This window comes from Zonotrichia albicollis, chromosome 15, assembly GCF_047830755.1.
Source record: "Zonotrichia albicollis isolate bZonAlb1 chromosome 15, bZonAlb1.hap1, whole genome shotgun sequence".
Lineage (NCBI taxonomy): Eukaryota > Metazoa > Chordata > Aves > Passeriformes > Passerellidae > Zonotrichia > Zonotrichia albicollis.
The window spans coordinates 18,087,129-18,112,548 of NC_133833.1; the positions used below are offsets into that span (position 1 = coordinate 18,087,129).

The 25,420-nt window shown below is 52.0% G+C and overlaps 1 protein-coding gene across 1 annotated transcript in view; it reads right to left on the reverse strand.

Moving 5' to 3' along the window:
- The window catches only part of FGF18 (fibroblast growth factor 18), a 68,326-nt gene extending 50,690 nt beyond the window's left edge, over nt 1-17,636 (reverse strand). Inside the window, exons 1-2 of the mRNA XM_074551972.1 lie at nt 17,132-17,636; nt 16,816-16,852 (exon numbers count right to left, since the gene is read on the reverse strand). Coding sequence (XP_074408073.1) covers nt 16,816-16,852; nt 17,132-17,163 — 69 coding nt within the window. The 5' untranslated portion in view covers nt 17,164-17,636. The remainder of the gene's footprint in view (nt 1-16,815; nt 16,853-17,131) is intronic.
- Nucleotides 17,637-25,420: the final 7,784 nt, after the last annotated feature.

Below are 25,420 nucleotides of genomic sequence, written 5' to 3' on the forward strand. Positions count from 1 at the left end.
ACCACCAGGATGTTGTTACCATCGTGTCACAGAGCCTCCCACAGCTAGACAGGAGAGGATGAGCAGTGCTTGGTGTGGTCCCTTCTGTGGCTTTAGGAGCATTGGCTTTGGAAAAGCAGCTCCATGCTCAGATATGCAGAGAAGGTACTTTACAGTGAAGCTCTGTATATTCAATGGGAGAGAGGCCATGGTGCAACAGTGCCGGAATTCCCCAAATGGAGCTAAGCCTTTCCAAATAACAGAACTTAGAGCTTTGCTTTGGTGTTTGTTTCTTCCTGATACCCATGGAAAAATATTTTTGTCTTGAAAAATAAATTTCCAAAAATTTAAGCTGCACTCTTAAACTGTGGGAGATGTCACCATGGATGGTGACTGTGCACCTTTTGGGATAGTCTGTGACAAAGGGCATGGAGCATTGTGGAAATGGCTCTTCAAAGTGATCAGATATGAGATTCCACAAAAAACTTTACCAATGGCATTTACATTGAAATTCTTTTTGGTATTCCTTTTTGGTGAGAAAGCTGGAAAAGGAGAAGGAAATGGGGTGATGCGGGGGTCAAGCCTGTCCATCCCTTTGGATTTCAGAAATGTTAAATAAGACCCAAGGAGAACACATTTCCAGGGCTTGTAAAGGGGACACAGCTCCATGAGGTGACACATACTTGGATCCAAAAACTGCTCTGCAAGCGAAGCCTCCTTTCCTCCGGAGAGCTGCCTTGTGCACTCAGAAAGGCAGATTGAATCTCCTCGGGCAGTGCCAGACCTCTGTTCCCTCTGAAACACACAACCTCTGAGAAATTCAGCCATCACTCAGCCAGCCACACTTCCAGCAGCTCCAAGACGCCGCTGGCTGTCCAAGCCATGCACCACTGCAAAAGCAACGCATCTGTCGGCCTTGGAATGGCAGGCACGGTGTTACTGAGCCTGGTAGGAAACCAGGAGGGAGGCTGGAGGGAGTGCCAAACAACTGGAACCTGAGAGTTTGAGGAAATGAATGTTTTATGGCCCATCAATCAGTATTTGAGAAGAGAAAGATGATGCCACCTTCAAGAAAACTAAGTTTCTCCTTTTGATGGTGGAATGAGCCATAGCCAGAACTGTGAAAATGCACCACGTGTGATACGCTGAGATTCTAAACTTGTTGCACCCTGGGAAATGGTTAATCCTGGGGAAGAGCAGGGTTCCAGCCTTGATGAATGGTTTTTAGGAGCCCAGCTGGGGCTCATTGCCTCTCATCTCCCCCTGCACCTGTCTGCCCTCACTGGCTCACAACAGGTCACTGCCAGCAGCTCCCAGGTCACCTTACCGACACTGTCACCACGAGCAGCAGCAGCTCAGCTGCCTGCACTGGGCAGCCCCGGTGCCCCCGTGCCCCTGAGCTGTGCCCTGGGGCTGCAGCACCAAAGGGGCCAAACCAACCTCATGCACCTCAGCTGAGGGAGATCTGCGAGAGGCCACAGCTTGCCATGGCCTCTTGACAGTTCCAGTCTCCAGAAATACAGTTTAGACCTTAACTCTTTTTCTTATTTTTCTCCAATTCCGATATATCTTGATGATAATGATGATTATTAGTTAACAGCTGGTATTATTTTACCATGCTATCCATCAGGCAAGGAGCAAGCAGGGCTTTTTCTTTCTTCCTTTCTTTCTTTGTCTTTTTTAATGCTTGTTATATCTCTGCTATATACTTCCTCTCCACACAGAAATATCCCTTCAAAGCTTGATATTATTGAGCAGCTTTCAACCATGCCCAGCAGAGCCATGTATTCTCTGCATTTGTCTGGCCTTTGTTTCTAGGAATGAAATACCAATGGCTGAACAGTGTGACTTCGTTTCACTCCTTCATTCCAATACTTGTTCTATTTCTATCCCACTGGGTCAAACTCACCTATTGTGAGACCTCACCGATTTCAATTACATCAGGGATTAATTTGTTCCATTGCGTTGAAGCTGTTAATACAATCCTGGCTGGCTCTAGATTAGAAAAGGCACGGTGAGACCTCCCTCACAGGCAGTGTGTTTAACAGCAGTCTTGATCTTCAGTTTTGTTCGGCAGTGGGGTGGGTTTTTTCTTCCCTTTGTGCCCCTTTGCCCCTCTTTTCACAATCTTCCCCTTCCTTTCTAAATTGCCCTTATCAGAACTGGGTGGTCCCTCTGCCTTCCCCTGCGCCTGGCCAAGCGCTGCCGCCCCGAGCCGCTGCCCAGGGCTTGCCAGGGAGGTCTGGGCTGACACCACACAGGTGTGACCACTCCAGCCTTGGCTGAAAGCCTCCAGCCTTGGAAGTATCTGAGCTCATCCATGTCCCCTGCACTCTGCTGACCAGTGGCAACGTCCTCCACCCTTCCCATGGGCCACGCTGGGCCCCACATCCCTGAGAGGCTCCATGCTGCGGTCCTCACTGCTCACTCCAGGACACACAGGTTTGCTTCTCAGAAGTCATTTCATGTCCCTGTCCCTCCTCACAGCATTGGTGTTGCTGCAAAGAAATCTGCAACAGGCTTTGCAGAACAGCCCCAATCAACCCCTGTGAAACCATGGACCGGGGAGCTTGGCATGCTACAACTGCCTCCCCTACCTTAACAAAAAATCAAATTTTCTTGATGGAGAAAGCACTCCTGCTGAAATAACCTGTCCTGGTAAGCAGGAATTAAACCCTTGCCCAGCACAGGTGGCTCTGCACAGGTGAGCACAGGGCTGAGGGGCTGCCTGCCCCACCCGAGGGTGCTGCTGCTCACCAGGGCTGCAGGAGCCTGGCTGGCCACAGCAGAGCTCCCAGTGGGGTGTTCCTGGCACAAAAGCTGCAGCACCCACTAAAAATACTTACCAGCAATTTGTTCCCCTCTTCAATTGGATCTGAGTCCAACTACTGAGAAAGCTGCCAGGTTCAAAGCACCCCTGACCTCTTCTCCCCTTTCCCCAGGGGAGATGCTCCTGCTGCAAACCTGTTTGGCCACAGCAGCAGGGCAGAGCAGAAACCCCAAGCCCACTAGCCTGAAACTGGTCAGGCATTTCCTAAACCCTGGAAAAAGGCAGAGTTATTCACCACAAGGACTTAAAATGTCAGTTTGAAGCATGGGCCTGCCAGGTTCAAGGTGACATCTCTGCTCTTCTGCTTGATGCCAGCCCAGTTGAGACCGCCACAAAAACAGGAGCAAAGGCACAAGATACAGAAAATGTGAGGGATACTCAGGAAAACCCGAGGGATACTCAGGAAAACCCTGCCATCAGAAGGAGATGGAAGATCATCCAAGACCAACCTCCTCATAAGAGAACAAACATTTGCAGGGGCAGCACCTCAGCAGTGATGCCGTGCTCATCCTGGGAGCTCCTCTCATCTGGTCCCCTGACATCCTCCAAGGAACACAGATCCCTGCTCCCACTGCAGAAAAGCAACTCCCTCTAGGGTAAAACACAGCAACTACCGAGCAGTGCACACCAGGGCAGAACTCACAAATTACCTTTTTGCATTGCATTTGCAAAGAAAACAGAGACTTGGCCACCAACTGTCCCCACAGCAGCTCCCAAGTCCTGACCTCAGGTGAGAGGTGGCTTCTCTAAAAGCTGATTCAGCAGAGATACCTGGGGACCTGACTGAATTATCCCAGCATCACCTTCCTCTGTCAAGTGTCCTCTCTGGAAATCTTTTACTAAGCTCCAGTCAGTTCCACTGCTGCTCATTCTGACAAGGTCACACCCAGTGACCATCTGTGGGAATGGTGCCAGCGGAAAGGAACCTCCTCAGGAGTCCCTGCCATTCACACCAGCCTCGGAGCTGCTAACAAAGGGATCCAGCAACAGCCTGGTATCCTGATTTCCCTCTGTGACAGAGTCCCCTTCCTGAGGGACCACAGCATGAGTCATAGAATGACCTGGGTTGGAAGGGACCTTAAAGATCTCCTGGTTCCAATGCTGTCACAGGCAGGGACACCTCCCACCATCCCAGGCTGCTCCCAGCCCCAGTGTCCAACCAGGCCTTGGGCACTGCCAGGGATGCAGGGGCAGCCCCAGCTGCTCTGGGCACCCTGCCCACCCTGCCAGGGAAGCACTTTTCCCAATATCCCATCCATCCCTGCCCTCTGGCAGTGGGAGCCATTCCCTTTTGTCCTGGCACTGCATCACCTTGTAAATTGTCTCTCCATCTTTTCTGTCAGCTCCCTCACTGCCTCACCACTGCCTGCTCCTGCCTGAGCACTGATCAATTCTGCTTGCACAGAACCCTCAATGCCAGCCCCAGTCTGTTGTCCCAGGCCATGCTTGGAGCATTTTTGCTCCAAGTTATGAACTCTGCTCCAGGCTGTCCATGCAGTGCCCACAAAACCCATCAGCATTAACAGGGAGAAATAAAAAATACGCTGGCTGGGTTGGTCTGTAAAGGCTCTTCCTCCAGCACAGCCAGGATCACCCCATCCCTGCCAGCAGTCATGGAACTTCTCCCTCCCCAAAAGCCCTTTGAAATACATTCTCAAGCCCTGTTATCTCTCCTGTTTATACCACACTCCCTCTATCATTGAGAAATCTCCAAATAATTTATAAGCCCACAAGCTCCTGCACTAACAGGGCCATAAATCACATTTATAAAACCCATCACCTGCTGTTCCTGGGCTGTGGCTCCCCAGCTCTCCACAGCCACACGTTCTGAGGACAAGGCAGCTCTGCTCTGCACCAGCCACAGGTTTGTTCCCAAGCAACCAAGAGGATCCCAGCCCGTGTCCTGCCTCACTGTGCTCTCCCCATCTGACCCCAACACAAGCACACAAAAGAGGGTTTTCTTTGCACAAAATCAAACCGAGGGAGGAGGATGTTTCTGGCTCCTTTCCTCAAGGAAAAAGGTTGCCCATCTAATAATCCCTAAATGAGCAGTGGGTTGTTGGGCTTTCATGTTTGCCTTCGAGCCTCCCCTTGCCGTGCCAGGTCGCTGGTTTGCTTTTCCACGGAATTGCAAAACCCCTGAATAACAAGATTTGTGCATGGAAGTGCTGACACAACCCTTAACTACAGCATCCTGAACATGATACCAGAATAAGGACGCTCCCTGTGTGGCCCAGCCTATGGATAAATAAAGCATTTCAGCAGCCAGCACCGACAGATCATAAACCTCCACGAGCATAAATACCAACAACAACCCAAAAAGATTAGAGGGCTTAGGGGCGAGGCATGCTGGGATGATTTAGAGTTGGGGTGGAAGGGTCATTATTGCTGAATACGTGGGGGTGAGTGGGCCACAGAAATCAATAAACCATTCTGCTCCCAGGGAAGGAAGGGGCCACGCTAATTGTGCAAACACATTTCCATGGCAGGCCGGAGCCCTCGGGATGCAGGAACCCCTCCATGGGCTGAGGGACAGGGACTGAGCCCATCCCTGTCCCAGCAGGGCCACTCAGGGCACAGCTCACTGAGCCCCTGGCTGGGCACACCCTGCTGCTGCAGGCAGCCAAAATGAATGCAGATGCAGGCAACATTCAGCTCCCCTAATTCCACTTTCGAGGGAGTTCATGTACAGCTGGCACAGGTATCTCACTTGCTTTCAGCATCACTATCGAGTCAGAGCTTTCCCAGTGTCCAGTTCTAGCACTGAACAATCACCCAATGGGTCCTGCCAGCACCAGTTACCCTCAAAGACAACTCTGGGAGCCATTTAATCCTGATCAAATAATCCCATTTGAAAGTTTCCACGCTGGCATCAGAGATGGAGGTGGCCACAGAATGAGCCACAACAGTTCTGTGGATCCTCCAGTGAGGACAGGCCCAGGGTTTTGCAGATGGGTTTCCAGGCACAGAGTTCAAAGGCAGAGAGCAATTCCCAGCCATTCCCCATTTTTCTACTTTTTTTCCCCTACCTTCTTTCTAGGAAACACAGTAATGACAAAGAGACACTCACTTTGGAGAGTGAAGCTTATTTATAAACAGGATGAATCCACACCATACAAATACACAGCTGTTTGTACCCAAGGGTAACCAAAGGCCATTCTGGGGCTCACCAAGGAGGGAACCAGCAGCATGTGGCAATGCCTGTCATTCCCAGGAAGAAGCTGAGCTCACAAGCACATACAGGGGCAAATGGTGGCAGTTTTTGCTCCTGCTGGTGGGAACTGGGTGCTGGTGGTAAAGCACAGGGACCTGCTCTGCTCCCCCTGCATGAACCAGTCTCCTCCTCTCTGCCCTTCCAAAGGCATTTAAAGAAAACACTGTCTACATCAGTTAATAAAATGGCCTGAAGTTTGCCCAGCTCACATCAAGTTTACAGCTTGTAGTAAATGGATTTTAACTTGACTTGGGATTTTAAGAGTTTTTAAAACAAGAAATTTCATCTTCCCTCCAGAAATAAATTCTTCAGTATCTTCACTGCAAAAATATTCCCAGGAATGGACAAGTCTACTACTTATGTACTAAAGACAGCCCGGAAAAAAAATCAGATTACTACTGAGCCTTATCAAAAATATGGCATAAACCATGTGTTGACTTTAATCCAAACCAAATTGTCAATCTGCCTTCAATATCCCATATAACAAACATGAGCCTAGGGCCAGAAAAGAAAAGCAGAGTTTGTTTTCTAATAGAAGATTTGTTCTGATCTCTATTAGCCACACTTCTGCCTGGAAATATTTACACTGCAAACACCAGGCAAATAGGATTTCTTATCTTTCAGCTTTGTTGAGTTAGGGAAAAGTCTCATTTGGTTTTAATTAATTTAGATTGCAAGTTTCCCATTTTCAGGGAAAAATTCTCAACAGTTTTGGAAAATAAATCTGTTTTTTAAATATTTTAAATAAGGGAAAAAATAAAGTGGTGTTAAAATCGCTGAGGTTTGGGTGCTGCATCCCTGCACAGCCTGGGGGTACCAGGGAGAACCCCACACGTTTTGATCCATCCATCACCAGTCACCAGCAGTGTGAAAATGCTGCTGGGGGGAAATTCAGGCCAGACAAGGGCAGAATGGGCAGACACAACCATGAGACGCTGGGCCTGAAGCTGGGGATCCCCAGGAGCCTTTCCTTGAGCACTGGGGGGATGTAGGGCTCTGTGCCTCGTCCAGACACCCCCCGGTCCCTGCCTGCTCTGGGGACATCCTCAGTGCCACCCCCAGGGCCACCACCCAGCACAGGGCAGCTCTGCCAGCTCAGCCTTGCTGACCTCACATCAGACTTTGCACCATCTCCTTGGGAAGTGAAACCCCACAACTGACCCTGATGGTGCTCGGTGTCTGGGCTCACACAGTGATGGTGCACACTGGGGAAATCAGGCTCCCAGAAATGAAAGCTGAGCAAATCAATTCCATTTTCTTGTTTGCTACATTTAAATAGCAATTTAATTCCTATTACCTACTCCTTCAACATAAACAGCACAAAGCAAGCATCTGCCTTGCTGGCAGACTGCTCCCATTTATTACAGGACAAGGGGGTTTAAAGTAAAAGAGGAGATGTATAGATAAGATGTTAGGAAGGTGGTCACACACTGGCACAGATTGCCCAGAGAATCACAGAATATTCTGAATTGGAAGAAAATCATTAGGATCATCCAGTCCAACCCCTGGCCCTGCACTGACACCCCACCAGTCCCACCCTGTGCTGTCCAAACACCCCTGGAGCTCTGGAGCCTCGGGGGGGTTCATCCCTGGCAGTGCCCAAGGCCAGGCTGACACTGGGGCTGGAGCAGCCTGGGGCAGGGGGAGGTGTCCCTGCCATGGCAGGGGTGGCACTGTGTGGGCTTTAAGGTCCCTCCCAGCTCAAACCAGTCTGGTTCTGTGATGAGCAGGGCACACTCTCCATGCTGGCCAGAGCTGCCCTCACTCCTCCCTTCCAGCCTGAGATGTTGCAGCTTTGAGAATCCCAATGGAAACACACAAAGAGTCCCTCCCATGCCCACAGCCTGGGTCAGGCTGGCACAGCCCAGCTCCCAGCATGGAGCTCCAGGTGCAATTGCAGGGGAAGCTTGAAGCACTGCCTGCTCCCTGGGACAAAGGTGCCAGTGCCTGCAGCAGCAGCAATGCTGTCCTGCAGCAGGAGCAGTGCTCTCCCTGCTGCAGCAGCAGTGCTGTCCCTGCTGCAGCAGTGCTGTCCTGCAGCAGCAGCAATGCTGTCCCTGCAGTAGCAGCAGTGCTGTCCCTGCAGCAGCAATGCTGTCCTGCAGCAGCAGTGCTGTCCCTGCAGCAGCAGTGCTGTCCCTGCAGCAGCAGCAGTGCTGTCCCTACAGCAGCAATGCTGTCCCTGCAGCAGCAGCAATGCTGTCCTGCAGCAGCAGTGCTGTCCCTACAGCAGCAATGCTGTCCCTGCAGCAGCAGCAGTGCTGTCCTGCAGCAGCAGTGCTGTCCCCATCGATTGCTGGCGCTGTCTGATCTCAGCTGGCCGGACGCTCCCAATCACCGCAAGGTCGCGACCACAGGGTCAGAAACCTGCACCTACATACATCACAATTTATTGTACAGCTAATCAATACTGCCCTGCCCTGTGCAGTCCTACAGTGCAGCCTCACACCCAGGCACTGAGGCTGCTCATGCAGGGTCGTAACCCTCCAGCCTGGGAGAGTAAGGGGGCCAAAAGCAGCTTCGTGTTAGAGCTGGAACACGGCTGGAAACAGCACAGACTCCACTCCCTGCTCGTTCCAACAATGCAGTCCAATTCCACCTGTGGTTTGAATCCAGCTTGGGAAGGGAAATCCAATTATTTGACCAGGATTGTACCCCATACTCCAGTGGGAGAAACAATGGAGCTGTGCTGAGAGGAGATCGCCCAGGGTATGACAGGAGGGAAGTGACCCCAGTCCTGGTGGTCACATCACTGCCAGCTTTCAGACCACCCCTCTCCTCAAATGGATAAAAACCACCAGAGAAGCAGCAAAATGCCCTTCTATGAAAAATGTCCTTCACCCACTTCCTAATTTATCTTTCCAGGCCTTCCCATGCCAGCAGCCATGCCTGCAGACACCCAGCAGACACACTGCTCACAGCCATTGACCAGGCTCACCGCTGCTTCCTGCCTTTTTCTGGTAATTCTGGATTTCTGTGCAAGAGCAGCTCAGAGTATTCCAAAAGATACAAAAGCTTTTTAACAAGCTGTCCTTCAAAATTATGCCAAAGATAGTACTCTAGCAGGAAAAAAGGGATCTGAAATACAGGAGAAAAAGGAGAAAAAGGAACTGGAAGGACTAAGGAGTGCTGGGAATATCTTGTAGGAAAAGCAATCAGCTATTAATTGCTGCATCCTAACATTTCTATCCACACAATATGCACTTCTCTGGGACCTTCACCAAGATTTATCATCCATCCATTTGGATTTTAAAAGACGAGCAGAGGAATCACAGGGCACACTCGGCCCCTCTCCGCCCTGCTTTCCCTCAATGCCAGCTCCTCCTTGTTTCCAGATCCAGCCCCTTAGCCTGGCACCATGAGGGTCTGGGTGTGCCTGGGCCAAGTGCCAGCATCCCCAGCCTGCCCCTGCTGCCATCCCCACATGGGTGAGCCCACGGGCTGGGCTCTGCCCCATCTCCTGTCCATCACCAACAACAGTGAGCAGGATGTGCTGGGCCATTCCCCACTGCCCACTTCTCATCACAGAATCATTTAGGTTGGAAAAATCCTCTAAGATCACCAATCCACCTGTTAACCCAGCACTGGCAGGCCCATGGCTAAACCAGGGGCTCGAGTGCCACACCCACACATCTTCTGAACACTTCCAGGGACGGTGGCTCCACTCTTCCAGTGCTTGACAACACTTTTGTTGAAGAAATTTTTTCCTAATATCCCATCTAAACCTTCCCTGGCACAACTTGAGGCCTTTTACCCCAATGCCACAGCCTCAAATCTTCCCCTCTTCTCCTGCAGCCTCCAAAGCAACGTTGACCTCCAGCAGCAGCAGCAGCAGCAGCAGCAAACTCAGCAGCACCAGCCCAGGCAAGGAGCCATGTGCAGGACATTGTCAGAGCTGTTCTGCACCCTGAGCTCCAGAACCAAGACAGTAACTCCATGAAATGGCAAAGGGAGCAGGGTGTGAGAGCCTGGCCTAGGGGAGGATGTGCTGGCCCTGCCGTGTGGTTCAGCCTGAGCTGCAGCTGTTTGTGCGGGCAGAGCCGGCAGGGGCTGGGGCAGCGCTGCCCGGAACCAGCCCCACATGGAAGCACTGGGGCTGGGCAGACAGAGCCCGGCCCTGGAGGGGAAGATTGGCAGCCGGCTCCCACCCGCCGCAGCCCCTGGGGCTGTGAGGAGGTAGCACAAAGGGAAACACACAGACCATGACAGGCTAAGCCTCCTCCTTCCTCTCTGTTCCCCTTTCTTTCTCTTCATGCTATGGCGAGGCTGCTGAATGGCAACAGCAAAATACTTTTGCAGAGCCAGACGGTCTTTTATATTTTGGGGTTTTTTTCTTACTTTCCTTCCAGCTGCTTTGCAGGATGCCTAATCCTCCATGGACATCTGGAGAGGCATCAGGACACAGAGGCGACATGCTAGGTAGGCAGCACATTGCACAGCTCTGCATAATTTCTGCTTGTACCTGCTGTTATGGCACAGCAGGTGACCAAAACACAAAAACCCAGGGAAGGAAAGAAAAACAATCATGTCTGGACCTTCCAGGCCACAAGTACCCAGGTGGAAGCCTCCTGGTTTCAGCAGCAGAGCACAGGAAGGCCGTGCCCTGCCGCAGAGCATCTCACAGGCAGGAGGGCTTTGGGTGCCTCCCTGGGCCCAGGGCTCCCAGCTCCCCCAGCACAGCCCACCCCAGGCAGGGACCCTGGCACGAGGTATCCCCATCCCTGTCAGGCACCAACAGCAGCCATCCCTCTTTTCCCTTTTTAGATCATGTTCCATGAACACATTTTTTCACCTGCACTTATCGTAATATAAAGTATCTAAATCTGTGGAAAAACAAAGCAAAAGAAGCTCTGCAAGGGAGAAGAGGAAAGAGCACAACAGAGTCTAAGGAAAGGAAGAGATACATAAAAATACTCTCAAGGATCTGGGGAGCAGCTTATATATCCACAATAATGATTTTCAGTCCCAGATGAGTCTCTCTCTTGAGCTCAGTCTCACACAGCAGAGAGGCCTGGCTGACCAGCTCGGTGCTATCAGCTTACAGCAAAATCAAGTATTCAGTGTGGCTGCCCAAGCCCCCAGTGCTGCTCATCCTCCCTGAGCCTCTTACACCCTCAGCAGTCACTCACAGCACCAGCTGCATCCCACATGCCAGCCACAGCCACAGAGCTCGGGCAGTGCCATCCTTTGCCCATTCTGCTCTTTTCTCTCCCACCTTGGTGTGCTACAGCCAAGCTACTCTATAAGAAAAAGTAATTCTGAGTTTGAGCAGGAATCCCTCCCGTGAATCCCACTCCACTCCAAACCCAGCACTGCTCCAAACCCAGCAGCTCTCAGAATCCACACTGCACTGAACCTCACACCACTCCAAACCCAGCACTGCTCCAAACCCCACGCCCCTCGCCCCCATCCTGTCTTGTTCTTGTCAGGTGCAATAAGGAAAGCAAAAGCAAAATACAACACAACCATCACACTGCATCCAATTAAAAGCTGAACTTCATGGTGTCCTTCTAGGCACTCTCCTCAACAATGCCCATGTCCATCTCTATTCCTCTGAAGCACCTCACACATCTCTGGAGCTTTGGAAAAGCAAACTGCATACATGCAGGGGTGCAGAGCAGAGTCCCCAAGGAGCAAAGCCAGGCCCCCAAATGCTGAAGCAGCTCACGTTTGTGTCAGCCTCGCTGGGGTGAGAATCTGGAAACAGCTTTGCAAATCTTCCTGCTAAATGTCTTTGAGGGGTCTTTGTGGCAGAGAACCCATAGGGCTGGGCACCTTCAGTGAGAGGCAAAGGCGTGGTGTGCCCAGGGCAGGCAGCTGGTGGGGCACAGGCTGCACATCCCCGTCTGTGAGCAGCAAGACCCACAGCTACGCTCACCTGAGCTAGGCTGAGTCCCACCCCTCCCACAGGAGAAGCTCAGCACACACCAGCCCAAGCACCAGCCCACTGCCACTCAGCTTTCCTGCTCCAGTGTGTCTCCTCTTCCTCCACAAGCTCAAGCTCTCCAAAGTTCAGGAGGCAGAATCAGGATACATGGGGCAGCTTCAGGACACAACACTTCATATTCTGGTGCAATGAGTCAGCAGCAGGGAATAAAAATCCCTTGTGGAAAGCCACATGGTTATTTCCTGGAGAGCAAGGGCATCTGCAACTGGAACAAACGCTCTCATGTACAACAGAACCCTGCCTCTGCAGGCCAGCAGAGCCATACCACCACTGTGCATCCACCACTGGGAGTCCAGCACAGCACGGAGCCAAAGCCAGGGCCCATCCCATCAGCTCCAGCCCATGATGGGGCCAAGCACTTCCACGTGGCTGAGCTCCTCTGCTCATTGACTCAGGCTTTGCTTACACAGTTTCTCTGGTTCTTCTCACTGCCTAGTAATCAAGGCAGGTGCAATCCGAAAAATCAACAGAGAGCTGCCCAGCCTTGCACAGACCACATTTGCCATATTCTGTCCTTTTCAGGATGACTTCTCCATCCTCCTGGAGCAGGAGGCAGGTACTGGCACAGGGATGCTGTGCTGAGGACGTGGTGTTCCCAGTCCAGGCTGAGCAGAAGGGGAAGGCACGGGATCATCCAGCCTGGGGGGCTCTGGGCCCCAAGGACTCTTGGCATGCAGGGCTTGACCACAAGGAAGGAGCAGCCCACGGAGGCACCACCTGCCCCATCCCACAGCGCTTCAGGAGCAATGTGGGGATGCCCAGAGCTCCATCACTGGCAGCACACACAGCCTTGGCACTGCCTCAGGACAGGCACTGTGCCACCCAGAGTGGACAAGGGCAGCTAGGTGCCCATCTGCAGGGACGGGAGACATGAGAATAACCTTGCTGGTGATGTGCAGTGCAGCTCCCTGCCTTTGGTGCTGTCACCAGGAGGGCAAGGACAGGGCAGGCAGGGAGCTGTGGCTCTGGCACTGCTGCACACCCACAGAAGGAGTGGCCAGCCAAGGCAAACTGGCCGGGTTGTGACCAGGAACTGCTTTGGCTTCAGTCCCCAGAGCTGTCTGGTGGCACTCACCACCCGTCTGCCTGTCCCAGGGAGGACAGCCCTGGATCAGCAGGCAGGGAGAGGGGAGGGAGCTGCTCACGCCTCTGACATGTGCTGCGTGTGGCTTGGCCAGACCGCAGGATCTGGCTCACTGAACGTGTGGAAGCAACACTTCTCTGTGTCTCACTTTACAATGTCCCAAACAATAACTGTCTGTCGCTGCACAGGAGCTTAGGAGAAACACAAGTTGCTATTGGCATGGCACACAGCAGCCTTCCTCTTACACAACACCAGCAGATGTGAAAATAGCCTAGTGGAGCCTTGTGCATTCCTCTGACCTCCTGTTTGCTTCTGGATCAGATTCCAAAGCTGGATCTTAACCTACAAGAGCCATAAAAGCAAAGGATTTGGCCCTATCAGGGACCTCTTCATAATCTAAGACAGATGCACTCCATGTAGGAGAACACGGCGAGGTTGATCAGGCAGGGAAGGAGCTGGGGCAGGACCACCCTCTGCTCTGCAGCACAGCCAGGGCAGCCCATGCTGGCACTGCCCCGTGCTCTGCCTGCCCATGCACCTGACGTGGCTCAGGGACAGAAGAGCTGCAAGCTCTTGCAAACGAGGACAGCACTCAGAACCTCGGATCCTACTGCTAAACTTACACTGAAGCTGCCTCCAGCCCCCACCTGCCCTGGCAAAGGGGCTCTCTGAGATCTCATGTCCCCACATTTGTTATCCTCAGGGTCACTGGTGCTGCTAGAGCCAGCACAGCATGGGGCAATCCCCTCCAACCCTGCAAGGTGCTTCTGGGCTTTCTCACCTGCTTGTAGAGCAGAGATTGACTCCAAAGCCAAAGCGAAACCCAAAACCACTCTGGGGCATAAAGAACAAAAAAGCACATGGAAGAGAAATTGCTCCTGGAAGTGTGAAAAGGTAGGAGAATAAATCCAAAAATGCTAAAGACGTGATAGAGGGAGAGTTCAGTAACCATCAGTGAAAGAGCATTCCTAAGAACAACCTGCATAAATAAATTATTGTCTCCAGGGTCTGCAAGGATATCCAGTGTCCCTGCTTTGGAACTGTAGCAACTCCAAGCATCAGAGTGACTTCCTAAGAGGCAAGAGAAGAAAACAAGACAGGGGCATTGCTGTCGCAGGGGAAGGTGATTGACCTCTCCTCCAGGCAGCCCTGTGAGGTCCAGGGCTGCTCCCAGGGCTGTGCTGCACCCACGCTCCAGCAGTGCTCCCCTCTGATCCACCACGTGTCCATCCCTGCGCTTCATGGCGCAAATGTCACACGATGGCAAAGCCCTGGAGGAGCCCGACTCGTCCAGGGCTCTAAATCCTGCTCCTGGAAACTGCCGACCCTCCGACCTCCCTGTGGCCAGGGCTGGGCAACACTTCCCAGTGCTGCCACAACCTGCCCACAGGAGATCCCAGTGCTGCCACAACCTGCCCACAGGAGATCCTACACCTGCCCCATCAGGAGATCCTACACCTGCCCCATCAGGAGATCCTACACCTGCCCCATCATCCCTGGCGGCTGCAGGGCTGCCTTGGGGTCTATGGGAACGCTTCTGGCCAGAGCTGAGCCCCCAGCACAGAACTGCAGCAGCTCACACGTCAATGCACCACAGCCCTGTACACAAGGATCCACAAAACACACAGAGCATACCCAAACTGGTGTTTTGTCTCAGAATCCCTCCAGCCCCACACACACTGGGGGGATTTCTACCTCTGCACACAGAGCCACAGGTACCAGGCAGCAGCACAGCACAGTAATTCTAAGACCAGCACACAGGACGAGCCACAGATCATGGCTTGAACGCAGGGCAAAAGGCAGCCTTAGAATATAATCCCCTTCAGGAACTCCTAAATCTCCCCAATACAACACAGAGCCCTTTAAGCAAAACTAAACAACTTCCTTTAGACTAAATAAATATTAAACCTAAGTGATGCATTAATTTACTCCAGTTCACCAAAGGCTAACTCCTACCCAAACTGATCATTATTAAAGAAATCCTATAATCCCTTGGTCCCATTCAGGCTCAAAACATGTAATCCCATGAATAAATCCAGAAAGAAAGTGTAACAAAATGGGCAATAAAAACTTACAGCATTCACATCTTTTCATCTACCATTAATACTGTAAACACTCACTCGAAGGCCCTCGAGTATGACTAATCTAATGTTTTGGCTCCGCACACCAATCGCCGGAGGAGCTCGGTGTGCGTGTGTCACCAGCGAGCTCCGGCTCCGCCGCCTCTCCAGCCCGGCCAGGACACCTCCGCAGAGCCCATCCCACCCCACAGCCCCCAAACGCTGCAAAATCAGCACAAAAGGTAGCAAGTATGGTTCTAATAGCACCAGAGCACAGAGCTTTCTTCTTTTTTCTTTTTTTTTTTTTATTATTTTATTGCTTTGGAAGCCTGCAAGCTCCAACTGTATATAACTGCCAATAACTTTGTTTTAAGGCTGCTGAAGTAAGAGATCAGATTTTAGCAAGTGCTTTCCAGGCAGCCAGCCAAACTTTTTCTGATTCACTAAAAGCACCGAAGGGAGGGGGAGAGGAAGGGGGCTGGAGGGCTGATTAACTTCAGTTACCGCACAAGCGCAAAAACCCTCTCCCCGCTGCAAAGGGTTCCGGAGCTGCGAGCCCTGCGCAGCCTGTGATTCCTCGGGCTGAAAAAAACCCGCAGCGGAGAGACAGAGCAAACACCTTCCAGCGGCAGGGTCATTCCAGCTGCGGATCCTCTCCTGCCGGGGAGGCTGCTCCACCAGCGGAGGCTCTGCTGGTGTCGGGTTCGAGCTGCTCTTTTTGGAGGGGATGAGGAAAAAAATGTGATCGGGCATTTTTTGGATGGGTGGGAGAGCAGGGGATGGGGCCGGTTCGGGTTTTAGCTCGGCCAGAGGGATGGAGCCCCTCCAAGGCTGTGCTCATCCAGGACCATGCCCTGCTGCCGCTGCGGATCCGGAGAGGCTGAGCAGGTGCAATCCCGGCCAAGGCACAGCTCAGGGCCGAGGGTGTCACAAGTGTCCCCCAGCTCCGGCGGGAAGGGGCCAGCGCCACCCAAGTGGCACCTGCTGTGCTAAAACCCCCGGGGCAGCGGGGCAGCTGCCATCCAGCCCCGCCGGGGCACCTGGGCTGCAGAGCCGCGCTCAGGGTGTTCCTGCAACGGCCTCATTCCTGCCGAGACAGGATCAAAGGCTGGAGCTGACTTGGACGGCGTTCTACTGAATAATGGGGAGGGAGCACGCAGCCTCCTTCTCTTGGCTAGGAAAACTTGTGTTTTTCAAAGCATCGGTTTTTGGGAGTGAGTTACCGAAGAGGGGGAGAAAAAAAAAAAAAGAAAAGAAAAAGAAAATTTAAAAAAAGAGAGGGGCGAAAAAAAAAAAGAAATGGGAAAAAAGGGCGAGCGGGAGAGCGCCTGCTCTTCCAAGGCAAGTGCATCAATCAACATTGTGCAAGGAGAGTCCAGCACTCCCTCTCACATCATTAGCCAGGCTAATGCACTCCAGAGGATGCTGCTACGGCAGGCTACCGGCGCACCGGCTGCACCCCTGCCCGCACCGGCGGCAGAGCACAGCGGGGCACGGCACGGGAGCGGAGCACTGGGGAAGCCCCGGTCCAGGGCAAGTGACACTCCAGCATCTGGTGCGGGGCTCGGTTTAACACAGCTATAAAAACTAGAGGGAAACAAGTGAAAGCCCCAACCAAACCTGCCTGGCACTCGAGGTCAGCACGCCGCCTTTGTTTCTATTTTACAACCAAAAGCGAGAGAGGACAGAAAGGACACGTACCTGTACCTGAAAGCACAGCAGCAGGAAATGTAAACATCTGGAGAGGAGAAAAAAAAAAAAAAACAACAAAAGATCAAATGATGCGGTAGAATGATTAAAGTTGATTTTTGTTTTGTTTGGTTTTTTCTTTGTTTTTGTTTGCAATTTTTAAAGGGTTCAGAGCGATGCTCTGCTTATAAAAAGGCTCAGGTCCCCATTACCACCTGGCTGCAAGGAAAATGCAACCGGAGCCTCCAGAATGAAAGTTAAAAAAAAAAAATTAAAATATTTTTAAACAACATTTAAAAAATATTTAGAAATATGCCATAATCCTTACAGGCAAGTGCAGGCAGAGAGCAGTGAATACATCGCTGGGCGCGGAGGGGGCTGGCCGGCGGCTGGTCGCTAGCGGAGCGCAGTCCCCCGCCGCCGCGCTGACATGGGAGCGATCCGGCCGGCGAGCTCCGATCCCCGCCGCGCTGCTCCGCGCCGCTCCGCGCCGCCGGGAAGTTGTGGTACCGCCCGCTCTGCCTCCGCCGAGTGACTCGTCAGGCATCAGCTCTCCTCTCCCCCTGTCTCTCCTCCTCCTCCTCTCCCTCTCTCCGCCTTTGGGGGGATGAAGGTGCTTATTGTCAGTAACTTCCGATCATCAGCAAGTGCCCCCCCGCGTCCCCCCGGGCCGGGCCAGCCCCGCCGGGCGGATGGAGCCTCTCGGCCGCCGCCGCGCCCCGCTCCGGGCTCCGCTGGGCGCCCCGCGCTGCGCGCTCCGGGCGGGCGGCATAGCGATGCGCGGGGCGCGGAGCGGGAGGCGGGACCCGCCCGGGCGGAGCGGGGCTGGCACCGCCTGCGCGGAGGGGGCACCGCCCGGCCGCGGGCAGCGCCGCCCGGGGAAGCGTTTTCCACAGAGAAAGCGAGGGAGGGGGTCGGGCTGCCCCGAGCCCTGCCCGGCCCGACAGAGCGGGCGGCGCCGCCGCTCGCCCGGGACGCGAGGGGCTCGGAACGCCCGGCACAGCAGCCGCTGCCCCGCTCACCGGCACGGGGGCCGCGGCTGCCCGGGGGCGCTGCGCCCTCACCTCCCACGGGGCAGGAGCGCGCCCCGTGCCCTCGAGCCCCGGGCGGGCGGCAGCGGGGCCCGGCAGCCCCGGAGCGGCGCCTCGCGGGCCGGGGCAGCCGCGGCCGCCCGCTCCGTGGGCCCGGCACCGCTCCCCGGCGGGACGCGGACGGCGGGGTCAGCGCGGCGCTGCCGGCGCCGCTCCGCACGGCTCGCCTGCCCTCCAGCGGCCGCGCCGCCGCCCCGCACCGCCCGCGGCCCCGGGGAAAGCCCAGAGGCTTCCTCCGCCTCAGCTTCGGGGAGGGTTTTTGTTTGTTTGGGGGTTTGGTTTTTTTAGGACAAAAAAAAAAAAATCACACGCTGATAGCGTGTGGTAACTCTTTCCTCTTGTCTGAAAGCTCGTTCATAGCAGACGATGCCAGGAACCGTTAACCTCCACACATAGCCGAACTCTCCAAAGAGCACCCAGCGTCAGTTAACACCTTATTAAGTGAGAACATAACCCTAGCTCAGGACTCCGAGCTTTCCAAATTCTCCACTCAAATAACAGCGTGCATCAGCGCAGCGTGTCGGGCCCAGCTGCTCCCACCCCTGCAGGGTCTGAGGTGCTCGCTCCCCTGGCACTCTCAGCCACAAATCAAGCAACATCTTTAATCCCTGGAGTTCATCACTGGGGAGCCTTCAGGTATCAAGTCACAGGGTTTTTCGGCCCATAGTTTCAGGCTCAAGAGGCACAGAAAACCTTAAGTTTTAAAGCAGTGATCAAAGCAAGTCCTTATAAAATTTCCAGCACTAACACATGTCTGTGATGTATCTAACAGACTTCACACTTCTGGTCTTATGGATCTGCAAGTTAAAAAAAAACCCAAAGCCCCAAACTGCTCTCAATTGCTGATGTCACCAACATCAGAGGCCCCATGCATCCCTGTCCTGGCAGTCCCATGGCACCTTGCCACAGCTGAAAGCTGTTTTCACACATGGCCAAGACTATCAGAGCCACCATCCCGAGCCCTACAAGTTGAGCTCACCGAGATGCCTACACTGGAACCATTCAGAATTTGGGGACTCACAAGATCATAGTATTTAACTTAGATGTGAAAATATTCCATATATCCCTAATCATCACCAGTACCTCATTTCTTGGAAGCAGTTTGGGTGGCAGAAGCCCAGCCTGTGCCATCTTATGTGAGTAGGTGCTGCTCAGCCCCACAGGAAAGGTACAGGGTCATGGCCACCACAGCCCCTCACCTTGCTAACTCCAGTATGTGCTGCCCAACACACACAGGAGTTCTGCAAAGCCAGGGGCAGTGACTGCTCCAAAAGCCTCACAGTCACCTGTCAGCATAAGCTTCGACTGCTCCTCAGGCTTTTCCATCACTTCCCTCCAAGAAAAAGCTCCACAGATGGCCACTGATGGCTCTGCCCAATACCCAAGGTGGCCCAGGTCTGCTGCACCTGGCTGGAAGAACAGCTCAAAAAGGAATTTGTAAAGCTGCTGCTAACATTTATCATTTTAATTGCCCCAACAGCACATAAAATTACAGCAGCTACAACAGAGTTGTGAGCTAGGCATGGAAAAACTCATCCCAGGTGATGCTGGCCCAGAGCACACTGAGGAGCCACGTGCTGGTAGCACAGCTGCCCCCACAGCCATGACCCCAAGGCCAGAAGGACCTGGTCATGTCAAACAGCAAAAACTGCCAGGGCAACATGAGGGGTTGTTTTAAAGACAGCACATGAGGGTTTTCTTCTTTCAATTACTGTATTTATAATCACAAAAGTTCTTTTTTAAAATAGATCCATCCTTTGTGCTCGGTAGTCTGACAAAACCCCTAAATCTTCAATATCCAAATAGTTACCTGGAGAATAATACCAATATTGGGTGAATTTCAGACTACCAGTCTTGAACAACACAGAGGGGGCACAGAATGGAGAAGAGACAGCTCATACATGTCTCTGAAAAAACAGAAATATCATTTAGCAGCATGCTGTTATGAATATACACGAGCGTGTGTATGTGTGTGTATACACAACATTAAAATCTCCACACCCAAACCTGTTGCTCCACTGCTGAAGGCTCAAGTGTGATCAGATTCCCAGCACAAATCTAGCCAGAGAAGCTGCTGCCCACTGGAAAACCTTTAAGGGTGTTTATTTTTCTTACAGCACGCTCAGGGTGTGAGGGCTGGCACAGCAGCTCCTGAGAGCCTGACGTTCTCAGCACTGTATAAACCAAGACAGGGCCAGGTAGGAGCGGGCACTGCAGGACACCCTGGGAGCTCCTGGGGTTACTGCCTTCCACTCACCCTTGCAAATGCCTGAATTGAGGCTGTGTCCTGCAGTCCCTCGCTGGCTTATTGGATTAGTGAGCGCCCTTCAGCAGCTCAAATCAAAGTTTGAGCAGCCTGACCTTTCCCTTGCAGGGCAGTGAAGGTGCCCCCAGTGAAATGAGCTTCCCTCGCCCTGCTCCACTGGTCCATATCCCACGAGGAGCAGGCATTTCACAGAGCATGGAGCCCATTCAATGGGGCCAAGGACTTAAGAGCATGCTTGAATGGGAAGCCTTCCTACCCCAGATACCCCTTTGGAATGTGAAAGAGAAGCCAGCAGGAATGGCCAGGATCTGGCCCTGCTGCATCTGGCACACCAAGATTTAAATTAAACTCAAAAACCTGGGCTAATGTTGTGCAAAGACCAAGTTCAGCTCTACATCCCAGCCCTGCTGCCAGTGAGCAAATCTGTGGTTTTCTCCTGTTATCTGCATTTTCAGCCTTGTGTTGTTCTATAAGCCAACTTTTCCTTACAGAGAATCCAGCTGAAGAGGTTTTCTGAATCTGAAAGCCTTGGTAAAAGGAAAGACAACTTTCAGACTGACTGGGGTGCATGTTCTGCCTATATCCAGTTTACACACAGAAAGACAACTTCATCCCAAGGTAAGGAACGCTTCTGCTACATAGTGTGGACACTCAGGGAAGGAGGGGATGCTGTGCAGTTACTGCCATTTGACAGAAGAGCCACCTCAAAATGACCCTGAGCTGTCCAGGAGGACAGGACTTCAGCCTCAGCTCCTCCACATTCAGGCACAGTCTTGCAGAAGGATCATGGTGAAGAACAGTCAGGACTTGGATTCAGCTACCACAGCTTGGAGTTCTTGGGAACAGAGGCAACTGCAGCATCCCTTCCAGCTCTCAGCCACAGGGATGTCTCGTGGCCCCTTGCAGAGGGAGAACCCAGCATGCTACAGCCCTTATTCTGATGTGCATCATTACTTTCTAAGAGAAAAGAAACCTTAGAGAGGCAGGCATTATCCAGCAGGCAGGGTTTCAGAGTTTATAAAGGTTTTACTCCACTGGAACACCCCTTGGATTTTCAATGGGATTTGGGGACTGAAACCTCAGATCCCTCTAAAAGCTCCAGCGTACTCATAAACAAATCCCAGTGTTTTATCAGCAGAGCAATGAGGGTAATCCCTGACAATGATGGACATCTCAAGCTAAGGGGAAGACCAGTGGGTTGCTTCAACACCCTGCTCTCCTGGGTATCCAGCCCCTCTGCAGTGCCCAGGGCCCCTCAGCTAGAGCCTGCCCCAGCTTGTGTCCCCCAGCCCAGTGTCTGGCACAGGGTGCACAGGACATGGGCCTGCCTTGGTCCCAGTGCCCAGGAGCATGGCAGCTCCCCTCTGAAAGCATCAGACAGCTGCTAGGATGCTTTTGAAGGGAGGCAAGAACAGGCCAACCTCTGCAGACAACCCTACACAAACCAGTGGGAAATTCCACTTTTCAGCCTTTGCACTGCATTAAATCTGAGGGCTTGGCTCCTTGGATTTATATTCCTCTATGGTTTCACTTTTCCCTAAAAAAAAAAAATTTAAAAAAAACCCCACAAGCTGTTAAGCTTCAAAACTTAATATTTCCTTAACTTAGAGCTTTTCAGCTCAACAGCTCTTAAACATAAACCTCTTTGACTGAAGTCTTCTGAATCAGGCTGTCTCCAGCAAGTCCCCAGCTCAAGTCCTGTTTGTGGGATGACCCATCCCTCCCCACAGCAGCACCCTGGGCTCCTGCCCTCTGCCCCAGGGCAGGACCCCACCCAGTGTGCATGAGCACCCCTGTCCCCACAGCTGCAGGGACACTGCAGGGACACTGCAGGGCTGATGCAGGCACTGCCTGCTGACATCACACACCTCTCAATGCCCTGTGTCACCGGCCCCAGAGGTGACACAAGTGAATGAGTGACCCTGGAGGAACTCAGGGTGGGCTGTGGGACAGCTCAGGTTCTGCAAACATTGCTGGAAAACCTGTGTTTCTACTGATCTTTCTGAAGAGGAACTGTAGCCACACTCTGTATCAGAGCATGGATTTAGAAAATGCCATATGGGTGGATTTACACAAAAAAATATTGGAAAATGCCATTTTTCTGCAATGTCACAGATCAGTAAAGAGACATCTCTGGAAGCCCCATTCTCCTGGGGCATGCACAAACATCTCCTGCAAGCAGAGGAGGTACAGCAGCAGGGCTCTTATCAGCATTCTCCACCATGGCCACAATGAGACACCAGCCACAGCTGGGCTCTCAGGGACACTGCCAAGCAACCCAGACAGGGCACAGATTCATGCAGGAGCACCATGTTTGCCATGGTGTCCAAGCTTTTCCCAGAGATCAGGGAAAGGCCATGCTGCTCCAACAGACTGGAGGAGGAACTGAAAAGGATCAGAAGACTGAAAAGTCTGAAGAGCAGTGAAGGACTAAGCAAGAAGGTTGTAGCAAGATGTAGAAATAGGAAGGAGTTGGAAAGGACTATTTGGAATCATGAAGTCAGAGGGAACAAGTAGAAGCATCTCTCCTAGTTCAAGACCCTAAAAATGAAGCCAAGATCCCCCAATCTCCCTGTCCTGTGCTCTCTGGAGATCACAAGGACTGGCTGAGGGCCCTGCACTCAGTGGTCCAATTACATGTTACTGCCCTTTGCTACAATTATTGAATTAAAATCTATTTTCCATGTAGAAAATTGGAAGGAAAGGCTTGAAAGTATGAGAAAAATATTTAAGAAACAGGGAAGAACGGCCTAAACACCAGAGGTGGCCTTATTATTAAATTGGAAGCTTTACTTATTAGCTGTAGCTGTGCAGTGTTGTTGGTGTCCTCACACACATTTACACCCAGGGAACAGCTTTCTACCACTCAAGCAGTGCCCAGATAACATTCACTGCCTCAAAATAGCACGATAAGGGCTGCTAGGAGCCTTTCATCAAGGACATTCCTGGGAAAATAGCACAATTACAAGCTTTGAGACAAATGTAAGGAGCGGTGGGAAAAGTTTCATGAACAGGCACAGATAAAGGTGGCTGCAGTGGTGAAATGCCAAATACCTCAACAGCTACAATACATCTTTAACTTTCCCTGCCATTATTACTCATTAAGAAAAACCATAACCAATGTAAAACCTAAGGCTTAATTTGAAAACAGGCAAGAAAAACTGTTTTCTCTAAATTGTAGAAAGAGAAACAGTAAGTCAACAGAATTGGATGGGGCTCAGCAGAAATTGGTTGAGTAAGACTCCAAGACCCCTCTAACAAAATTGCCTTCTATTGCCTTCAAAGGCTGTTTCTAGTACCAGTGTAATCACTTGAGGTGAATCAGGCACATCAACTCTTGAGAGCTCCAGCTCTGCTCCTTCTCTTTGCCATTTGCAGTACGAGCAGGGTGGTGGCCATGTAGGGTCCTGGACAAGGCTCCAGGCAGCAGCACAGGCCGCTGGCATGGCCAGCTCAGTGAGGGTGGGCACTGTCAGAGGTGCCCTGCTGAGCATCCCTCACAGGGCCTTCACTTTTCCCATTCTCACTTTTGACCCTTGGCCACCTTTTCCCCCCTTGTTTTATTCATTGCCCTTTCTTGCTTGTTTTCTCCCAGGATTCTTTTCCCATAGAGGCTCTTATGGCTTGGTCAGGGAGAGGTGACAGAAATGGTGGAAGAAGAGAAGTTTTTGATGAAAGGAGAAGAGCAAAAGTCATCTTCATACAACTGGATGCAGGCCATACATGTGGTCCCCACAGCACACATCTTAATTAACATTTGATATATTTGACTGATTTACTTGGTCCCAATTAGGCACTGCTTAAAATTCATTTATGTAAGACGATCCAAAGGCCAGTCACTGAAGAGCTGATCCACAACACAGAATTGTTCCCAACAGTGTCCATGCAGGTAAACCAGTGAGCAGCCAGGAGGGTGTTCTCTGTGCTACCTGCAAACTGAGGACAAGGCAGGCCCTTGAGGCACACCTGCAAATCCAGCATCACTTTTCCTGCACCCCATCACACACACTCAGCTCTCTGTGTTCACATTGAGAACCAGGCTCAGACAAGGCAATCCTTAATAAATACCAGATCACAAAACCTCCAAACCTCACTCAACACAATCAATTGCACTTGCTGTTGCTTGCCAGAAACTACTGCCCACTAGCCAAGGGCAGGAATAAAGGCACTGAGCTCCAAACCACCCCATTCTTTTGTAGCTTTATCTGGCATTCCTAAGTAGGATCCAGTCTTTAACGCCCTTTTGGGAAAACAGTGAGGAGAATAAGGATCTAGGTGCTGGTTGCACAGAGAAGGAAGGAAAAGTTGAGAGTTTGGCTGCTAGTCAGTAATGCACATGCAAAAGAGACAGGACATGGCTTGGGCTATCTGGGTAGGAGCATGAACTCAGCCCCTGAGGGACCGTCTGGGTGGCAAGGAGCCCAGAACCACCACCCATCCTGCCCTGTTTGCCATTACCTCAGCCCACACACACTCCCACCCTGCTGCCAGCCATGCCTGAATTGCTTCTCTCCAAAGGCTGCAACCATTGCTGAGCACAGGCCAAGAGCCATGCACTCATCATAGCCCCTGCACTCTGAAAAGCCATTCTGGCAGGTCTGCTGGATCACAGGAGAGACCTAAGGTGGGCACAAACATTTCTCTTGAACACCCTTAGGAAATAGGCACAGACTGAGAGTTCCCAACAGGATGGTGCCCTTCTGTTATCACCTCTTCTGGAGAAAGATGCCAAGAGAAATCTGAATGGAGCAGCTCTATCTGCAGCACACACCCCCACCCAGCTGCGTGGCCTCCCCTTTGTCCCACACAGGGAGACACCAGCTACCTGTTCACTGTAGGGAATGAAACACTTGCAGAAGGAAATGAAATATGAAAAAAGCTGGGACAGGATCTGCAACAGGAAAAGCAGCAGTAGGGGCAATTCATGTACAAAGGAAAGGTGAAGGCACCACTACCTGGAGAGGCATTTCATCATCCTGTAAAGTTGTTTTCCCATCACAGTGTTAGGAAATAGCAATGCATCTGGCTGCAGAGCTCCACACTCTCAAATAAGCCATCCTCAAGGACCAGGATCACACAGAGGCTCAGAACCCCCAACACAGCTATCAAAACACTACAGCTTTGTTGCCATCATTGCCATGGCAAGAACATGATTCAACTGCAGAAAGTCAAAAACAGTACTTGAAAAACCCACATCTGTTATTTGTCTTTTCTTTTCAATAGGTATTTTCATGTCTGAGCTTATTTTAAAATCAAACTT